General features: G+C 39.6%; 1 protein-coding gene across 1 annotated transcript; it reads right to left on the bottom strand.

Annotated features, from left to right (window-relative positions):
• Positions 1-7,058: 7,058 nt before the first annotated feature.
• PIGBOS1 (PIGB opposite strand 1) lies at positions 7,059-9,497 on the bottom strand. Its single transcript, XM_070579865.1, has 2 exons — positions 9,357-9,497; positions 7,059-8,194 (listed from the first exon to the last, which is right to left on the bottom strand). Exon 2 carries the CDS (start codon positions 8,173-8,175, stop codon positions 7,957-7,959), a length of 219 nt encoding a protein of 72 aa, XP_070435966.1. The 5' UTR covers positions 8,176-8,194; positions 9,357-9,497; the 3' UTR covers positions 7,059-7,956.
• Positions 9,498-9,626: the final 129 nt, after the last annotated feature.

The following is a 9,626-nucleotide window of genomic DNA, read 5'->3' as shown; positions in this document are numbered from 1 at the left end:
CAGGGAAATACAAATCAAAACTACAATGAGATATCACCTCACTCCCATCAGAACGGCTATAATTAAAAAGACAGGAAACAAGTGTTGGAGAGGATGTGGAGAGAAGGGAACCCTCATACACTGATGGTGGGAGTGCAAACTGATGCAGTCACTATGGAAAACAGTATGGAGATTCTTCAAAAAATCAAGAATAGATCTATCATACGATCCAGCTATTCCACTGCTGGGCATTTATCGAAACATGGAAATACAAATGCATAAAGATACATGCACCCCTATGTTCATCGCAGCATCACTGACAATAGCCAAGACTTGGAAGCAAACTAGGTGCTCATGAAGGGATGAATGGATAAAAAAGATGTAGTATATATACATAATGCAATACTACTCAGCCATAAGAAATGATGAAATCCAGCTATTTGTGACAACATGGATGGACCTTGAGGGTATTATGCTAAGTGAAATACGTCAGAGGGAGAGAGTCAAATATCATATCATCTCACTCATAAGTAGAAGATAAAAACAACAGCAAACAAACACATAGAAAGAGATATTGGATCAGTGGTTACCAGAGGGGAACAGGGAGGGAGGAGGGTGAAAGGGTGTGTGGCACATGTGTGTGGTGATGGATTGTAATTAGTATTTGGGTGGTGAATGCAATGTAATCTACACAGAAATTTAAATACAATGATGCACATCTGAAATTTATATAATGTTATAAACCAATGTTACTGTAATTAAAAAATAGATCAAACACCTAAATTCTAAGAGCTAAAACTATAAAACTCATAGAAGAAAACACAGGCATAAATTTTCATGACCTTGGATTTGGCAATGGCTTCTTAGATTTGATACCACAAGCATAAGCAACAAAAGAAAAATAGATTAATTAGAATTGATCAAAATTTAAAATTTTTGTACATCAAAGGACACTATCAAGAGAGTGAAAACACAATCTACAGAATGGAAGAAAAAATTGGCAAATCATATGTCTGATAAGAATATAGTATCAGAATATGTAAAGAGCTCTTACAACTCGACAATAAAAAGACAAACAACCTAATTAAAAAGTAGGCAAAGGACTTGAATAGACATTTCTCCAAAGAAGACATAAAAATGGTCAACAAGCACATGAAAAGATGTTCAACGTCATTAGTCACCAGGGAAATGCACATCAAAACTGTAATGAAATACTACTTCACACCTACTAGGTTGGCCATAACTTTTTTTAAATAAAGAAAAATAACAGGTGCTAGCAAGAATGTGGAGAAATTGCTTATACATTGCTGGTGGGAATATAAAATGATACAATCACCTTGGAAAACAGTCTGACAGGTCTTCAAAAAGTTAAACAGAAAATTACTATATATCCCAACAAGTCCATTCCTAGAAATATACCCAAAAGAATTGAAAACAGGTATTCAAACAAATATTTGTACACAAATGTTCATAGCAGCACTACAATAGACAAAAGGTTGGAAACAACCTAAATGACCATCAGTGGATGAATGGATAAAGAAACTGTAGGGGCCAGCCCTGTGGCCAAGTGGTTAAGTTCACGCACTCTGCTTTGGTGGCCCAGGGTTTCGCCAGTTCGGATCCTGAGCACAGACATGGCACCACTCATCAGGCCACACTGAGGCAGCGTCCCACATAGCACAACCAGAGGCACTCACAACTAGAACAAACAACTATGTCCTGGGGTGCTTTGGAGAGAAGAAGAAGGAAAAAAAAAAAAGAAGATTGGAACAATTGTTAGCTCAGGTGCCAATCTTTAAAAAAAAATATATATAGTATATCCGTACAATGGAATATTATTCAGCCATAAAAAGAAGTGAAGTAGCAATACATGCTACAACATGGATGAACCTCGAAAATATTATGCTAAGTGAGAGAAGTCAGTCACGAAAGATCACATATTGTATGATTCCCTTTATATGAAACATCCAGAATTGGTAAATACATAGAGATAGAAAGCAGACTGATTGCCAGGGGCTGAGGGAAGAGGGAAGTGAATGGCTGCTTACTGCACGTAGAGTTCCTTTTGGGGTGATGAAAATGTCCTGGAACTTAACAGAGATGATAGTTTCACAACATTGTCAATGCACTGAATGCCACCGAATTGTACAATCTAAAATGGTTAATTTCTTGTTATGTAAATTTTGTTTCAATTTTTAAAAAAGAACCAATAGTCCTTGATTCAAAGCTTGGTCTAGGAAAGAAAAGGATGAACAAGAAAGCAAAGGAGTGCTCAAAAGACGACAGGGACATGTCAAAAGGACACAGGATCCATCCTGGGAGAGGACTCTTCCTCAGCTAAGGCCTTGCTTATTTTAACTGGGATTATAAATATACTTTTGTTTTAAGCTACATTAACAAAACTTATTTTTCAAAAATGCCCACAGTGAATGTCAAAGTATAGTCTTAAGTATTTATACCTAGTTGTAAACCATCTTTAAGAAGTCTTGTTTTATACTTGTTAAACTGCAAAATTATTTTCAGATAACGTTTAAACATTACTTCTTGTATTTGAAATAAACATTTATAAAAAGACACAGGCACCAACTTGAAGGGGCTCCCACTGGCCAAATCTGGGACAATTTGAACATCAAAATAAACAGTCATTGTCAGGGTTAGCTTCACGGGCATGCAACTGGTACATCTCACAGCGTCCTGAGCTCAGAATTTTAATGCTCTGCAGTCACCATCTTGAAATTCTTCATAATTTTATCTTTGTGTTTTATAAGTGAAATCTGATGGCACAATGGAGCATGTAGGAGGCTTGAAGCCTCTGCTCACACATGGTTCTGACTCCTGCCACTGCCCATTCCTAACCCCCTGGGTCCTGCCCAGCCTTGCATTCACCGCCTTGCCCCAGGGCAGTGACTGGGTCACCCTGGCTTGGGGAGGCCCACATTCCACTGTCATCTTCCTCCCTGGGCTTGGGGACAGGGGGCATGAGGGCTGGGTGCATACTCTGACAGCACGATGGGACAGGCAAGAAGGCAGGTGTCCCTGCCCTAGTCTGGTAGTCTAGTCTGAGTCCGCGTGCCACTTGGCAGGGGCCTCCTACCACCACCACCAGGGAATCAAGAATGCCCCAGCATGGAGGCTGCAATCCCTTGGGAGTTGCCCATTCGCCATGAGAAGACTATGAGTCCTCATCCCCACCCAGGTCCCCACAAATCATGCAGCCAGCCCTGGTGATAGTAATGAATTGTAATTCATGAAATAAAATAGGAATCTGTGAATCATACTGACACATCATTTCTGCAGTATTCGTACCAAAAATGCATAGCCTGTATCTTCTAATCATGAAGAAGCATTAAGCAAACCTAAATTAAAAGCACATTTTACAAAACAGACCAGTATTTAAAAATGTCAAGATTGTGAAAGGCAATGATTGAGGAAGCATAATAAATGAAACCAGAGACATAACAACTAAATTTAAATATGATCCTGAATTAGTTCCTGCACTAGAAAAAGATTTGTCACATTAATGTGACTTGGTAGAATTTGGATAAAATCTGAGATTAGATAATAGTGTACCAATCTAATTTCCTGATCTTGATCATTATACTGGAATTATGAAAGAGAACATCCTTGTTTTTAGGAATTGTACACTGAAATATTTAGGGGTAAAAGGGTATCATGTGGGCAACTTAGTCTTAAAGGGTTTAGAAAAACAATAATGTGTTTGTGTGTATACACATACATATATACGGAGAAAGATGAAAGCAAATGTGGTAAAATGATATTTGTAGAAACTGGGTAACAGGTATATGAAAATTCTTTGTACCATTTTTGCACCTTTTCTCTAAGTCTGAAATTATTTCAAAATAATAGCTAAAAAAAACCTTTAGGAGGCCAGCCCCGTGGCCAAGTGGTTAAGTTCACGTGCTCCGCTTCAGTGGCCCAGGGTTTCACTGGTTTGAGTCCTGGGCGCGGACATGGCACCGTTCATCAAACAATGCTGAGGTGGCATCCAACATGCCACAACTAGAAGGACCCACAACTAAAAATACACCACTATGTACCGGGGGGCTTTGGGGAGAAAAAGAAAAAAATCTTTAAAAAAAACCTTTAAAAAGTCTCTTTAGAAAATCCCATATGATCAAGTCTAGTAGCCAACTTGAAAATCTATCATTGTCTTGGCTTTCCCTCTAACTTTTTTACTCCCCCTATCCTGCCCTCCTGACCTTGGGGATAGAAAGGATTTGTGATGAGACTGCAGAAACCACCACCTGATTGTGTTACGTGGGAAGGCCCCAATGATACTCCTTTCACTGAGACACTGGTGAGGATACACACACTGATGAGGAGGCCACCATCTCTAAAAAAGGACAACGGTGGTTGTCCTTTTGGGCTGTGACTGACGTAGAAGATGCTGCTCCAACAGGGCTCCCTAGTATCAATTAGAAATAAAAGAATCCCCAAATGGCGAAGGACACATGGCAGGACATAACTAACATAATGGAAGCAAGACTGGAGTGTAGCCAGGGTGTTGACCCACAGGGATCTGTGGAAATGGCTAATGGATGATGGTGCTCTGAAGGGAAAGATAGATGGGGTGTTTTTCATTTTCGGAGGAGGAGGGGTGATTCTTGACTTGCATACTTTCCTTAAAAGGAAATCAAGAACTAGTGAGTGGAAGGCTGTGTGTCTGCCCACAATGGAAATCATGGTCTCATCAGCTCCCCGATTTAAGTCATTTTATAGACTTAGAGCCAATGATTGAAGCTGTATTCACCTAAGGAATAAACTGTTTAATGCCACAAGAATATACAATAAACATTCCTCTGCTCCTTTCAAGACACCCAAGGCCATTACCCAGGATAAACGTGCATTGGAGAAAGAGGAATACCCAGACTTTGATGCCTGCTGGGTACATGATCTGAGCTGATACTGGTACACGGAGGCTTAACGTCACCATAGTCCTTCAGTTAGAGTGGAGGCTCATGGAGGTGAAAGGATAAATGCAGTTTGGCCCAAATTCATCTTACAGAATCCACTCTGTTGTTTCTCCACCCCCATCCCAAGTCCATGAGTGAGATAAATATATTATTCAGTAACTGGCAGAGCCCTCACATTGACCTTACAGGAAAAGCCCTGCCTGTCTGCTCAGGCTGCTATAAAATGGATGGCTTAAACAACAGATACTCACTTCTCACAGTTCTGAAGGCTGGGGTGTGCAAGACCAAGGTGATGGCAGATTTGGTGTCTGATGAGAAGGCCTCTTTCCTGGTTTGCAGGCAGCCACCTTCTGGCTGTATCCTCCCACGGCGGAGAGATCATCTCTTCCATCTTTTCTTATAAGGGCACTGATCACATTCAGAAGGACTCTACTCTCATGACCTGTTACCTCCCAAAGGCCCCACCTCCAAACACCCTCACAGTAGGGATTAGGGCTTCAACACATGAATAGGGGACAGGGGACACATTCAGTCCATACCAAACCCTTATTGTAGAAAGGACCAACTGAAAGCCCCTGAACCTGCTATCCTTGGCTAAGATAGTAAATTAGAAGTAATTCATGCAAAGAATTGCAGACATTAATGCCACCTTCAAAGATGTGAAGGATATAGGGTAGGGCATCTCTATATCTAGCCCCCATTCAATTCACCTCCCTGGGCCTTACGAAAACTAGATGGAAAATGATGACCTGTGGAGATGGATAGTGATGATGGTTATACAACAATGTGAACGTACTCACTGGTGCTGAACTGTACACTTAAAAATGGTAAATTTTGTTATGCATATTTTACCACAAAAAAACAAACCTATGTGGATTGTGGTAGAAAAGAACAGACTACCTCAATTGCAGTTGCTATTCTGGATGCAGCATCTTTGTTGTTTGACAGCTTTGAGAGATAATTCTCACACAATAAAGTTCACCCTTTTAAAGTATATGCTTCAGTGGTTTTTAATATATTCACAAAGTTGTCACTGATCACATTTTCCTCACCCTAAAGAGAAACCCTTTTTCTCCCTTCTTTCCCCTAGTCCCTGGAAGCCACTAATCTACTTTATCTCTATGCTTTGCCTGTTCTGGATATGTCATATAAAGACTCATACAATACATAGTCTCTTGCCCCCAGCTTCTTTATGTTCTCAAAGTTTATTCATGTTATAGCATGTATCTATTTCATTCCTTGTTATGGCTGAGTAATATTCCACTGTGTGGATATACCAGTTTATCCATTATTGACAGACATAGAAGTAGAATTGCTGGGCCATATGGTAACACTATGTTTAACTTTTTGATGAACTATCAAACTGTTACACAGCAGCTACACTGTTTATGAGGGTTTTACTTTCTCTGCATTCTCGCTGAACATTTACTATTTTCTGTCTTTTTACTGTAGTCATCCCAGTGTATGTGAAGTTGTATCTTACTATGGATTTGATTTGAACAGCTGCAGTATCTTTACTGGGGAAAAAAAAAATCAAGTCATCCTCTGGCAACTTGGTATGTGACTCCTACACTGACCAATGCATCCTTCTCAAAAAGAGGATCAAAAGCAGTTCAATTTACCTTGATGTTAAGATTATCACTCCTTGGATATAAGAGGATTATGTATTCCTGCCTATTGTCAAGTGACTTGATTGCATCGTGTGCAAAGAGTCTGTTTCTGCCCTTAACTTTGGGCTTGACATGCTCTAAATGAACAGAATATGAGAAGACGTGACATTTGCCACATTTGAGCAGAATCTTACAATTTCACGTTTCCTCTCAGTCTCTGTCTCTCAATCCTCTACTCTGTCATAAGCCAGATAGGGGCTGCTCCTTGAGCCTGGGTCCCACGATGAGAAGACACACAGAACAGAACCCCAGTCTACCTGTAGTCAAGCAAAGCCAAGCCTGTCACATAGTAGATACTTGGTACATGAAGTAAAATTTTTACATATATTTTTATGTGCATAGACGAAAAACAGTCTCAAAAGCTCACACTAAACTGTTAAAGGTGCTGACTAAACCAATATATACATTGATAATTTTCATTTTGTTAATTTCTGTACTGTATAAAGTTATTAATGACCATGTACTATTTTCATAATTTTTTCTTCACTTTTTTTTTTAATTACCCATCCTGGGTTCCACTCAACACAGACAGCTCAGATTAAGCTGTGATGAATTTACTTTTTGAGAAAAAAATAATAATAAAAATAAGTTGATTTAAATAGAGCATTTTATACATATGTGATTACACTTAAAGCTCTCATTGAAAATACATGCTTAAGACTGTTAGGGTAAAAAAGTAATAGCAGTTCTTAGCAATTTCCAAAATCTCTTTCCCTATATGAGTGACAGCTCCATAACAAAGTAACCCCTCCTTTACCGCTACTATTAATGCAAATTTGCTTAGTGCATTAAACAGATATGTCATATTTGCTACCCTATATACACCATCTATCTTCTCTAAAACCTCCATTTGATCTGAGCCACCCCAACTCTCCATTTACACCTCCATCATGCCTGGGATGAGACATGGCTGGCGGTGAAAGACTGCCAAAGTATACTGAACCAGGCTGAGTGTAGGCTAATTGAGGGGCATTCCGTCTGAGCTGGTTCACTTGGTTCACTTCATCTACACATACAACTGTAAACACTGTTCACAGCTATTTTATAAATACAGTCTACACTGTCACCCTACGATACTGTATATTCTGCAATCCCAGAAAAACAAACCTTGACTAGGAAACAAAATATTCCTCAAGACATTCATTTTTGCTGACAAAGAAATTACTAATCTGTCCTGGTGAAAAGACATAAAATGGCAAATAAAAGTACAGTAAACGTTAAAATTGAGAGTGCTGGTTTAAAAAGTCATTTAAAATCATCACATATGATTTATTTACGTTTAAAATATATCAAGCAGTTTTTAGTGGATTATTTATAGTCAATGTATAATTTTAATAGAACCTTAAGCAATTACAGTTCAACTCCACGTAGTACTAACTTTTCTTCTCTTCTGATTCTTGTGCCAATTTCAACTTTTCTTTTAATTCCTTCTGATCTCTGGAATACTGTTCAAATATTGGTTGATAAATATATATTCCTCCAGCAATTCCAAGGATGCTAGCAAAGAGCAGTTGTGGAAGAGTCAACCTTCCAAACATTTTTTCAACAAACCGCACAGCGCAAAGGTGGCTATGAGAAATTACACTCCACATCCAGGAGATCTCTTCAGATCTGTGTACAAAGAGAATGGGAAGCAAAGCAATAACTTAGCACAATATCCTTTTTAAAGATTTCACATCACTACTTTGCTCAGGAGTGAACAATATTTTTCTCATAATATGTAAATATCACTTATTGATTTAACTAAACTAGGAATATAAATATTTAAGGAGTATGGGAAATGAGGGTTAGGGGATGGTGTAGGCCAAAGCTAAATACTCTTCTATTGCAGAATGTTCTCAACCGTTTTAAAAGGATAACTTAAAAAATGGCAAAACTGAGGCAGCAAAGTATACTCTTTGCACCTTTAAAGGCATACCATAAAACTAACTAAAAGAGAGAACCAAAACAAGCTGAAAATGATTGTCAATCCCATCTGGAAGGAAGAGAAAAAGAACTGTTCCTTTTCATTATTAACCCTTTTTGTATTACTTCATGCTTTTTGGCAACATATATGATAATTCTTTTTTAACAGGCTAAAAGACTTTATGAATTCCTTTTGATGCTTTAGTAGGTACAAGCAGACATCCAATAGAAATCATTTGCCATTCATTTGTGACAGAAATATAACGGAGATGTGGCTAGTCTTACTTTTAACCATTGAGGAGTTAAGACTAGTACTTCTCGGAAAGTTATATCGCGCGCCAACTATCTTAGTCTCTGGAGAAACTAGGTAGCTGTTTATGAATGAGGAAAGCAATGTGAAGGATTTACATATTTTCTTTATTGTAACAATACTTCTCGGCCTCCTAGATCAGCCCCCGAGGTCACAAAAGTCAGTAGTGGCAGAACCGGTACTAGAAGCTAGCTTGCCTTTAATATCGCTCAAATGAAATTTAATCTAGGGAAGAAAAGCTTGTTCTCTCCCGGACTCCACAGTTAGCTAGATAAACGACAACTTCACCAAGCATGCTTTGGTTCAACGGCTCTTAAATGTTAAAAAAAAAAAAAAAGCTATTTGCAAGTCAGCTCTTGGGAAAATGGACAAACCACACGGAAATGGGAAGGTTCCCCTTCTGCCACTAACTCGCTAAGTGATCCTGAGCAAGCTATTTACCCTTTTTGAGCCTCGTTTCCCACATCTGTACAACAGCTAAATCATCCCTCGCCCGCCTACTTCGTTAACAAATAGTTATTGTGAGGTCACCCAAACAGCGAAACGCTACACACTTACGTGTCTAACTATCCACACTGTTACCATTGCCGCGCAGACACCTCTGACCTTTCAGCTCGCCCGCCGCGTCGCCGCGCCGCTCCCCGCCTGCCCCCGCAGAAGTGACGGCCAGCTCTTCCAGGAGAGGATGCGGACCGCGGGCGCAGAGACCACGAAGACAGACAGGCAGCGACCCCGCGAGAAGGAAATGGCGAAGGAGAAAAGCGCAGGCCAGCCCGCGGCAAAGCCTACTAACGAGAGCCAAAGCCGCTGCTCTCAGCAGCAGAGAAT

The sequence above is a fragment of the Equus przewalskii genome, chromosome 1, assembly GCF_037783145.1.
Source record: "Equus przewalskii isolate Varuska chromosome 1, EquPr2, whole genome shotgun sequence".
Taxonomy (NCBI): Eukaryota; Metazoa; Chordata; class Mammalia; order Perissodactyla; family Equidae; genus Equus; species Equus przewalskii.
The sequence above is the reverse complement of the archived record's forward strand: the minus strand, read 5'-3'. Positions and strand labels throughout refer to the sequence as shown.

Bases quoted from the DNA above. Each gene is read 5' to 3' on its own strand.
- PIGBOS1 (XM_070579865.1), bottom strand. From the start codon at position 8,175: ATGTGGAGTGTAATTTCTCATAGCCACCTTTGCGCTGTGCGGTTTGTT.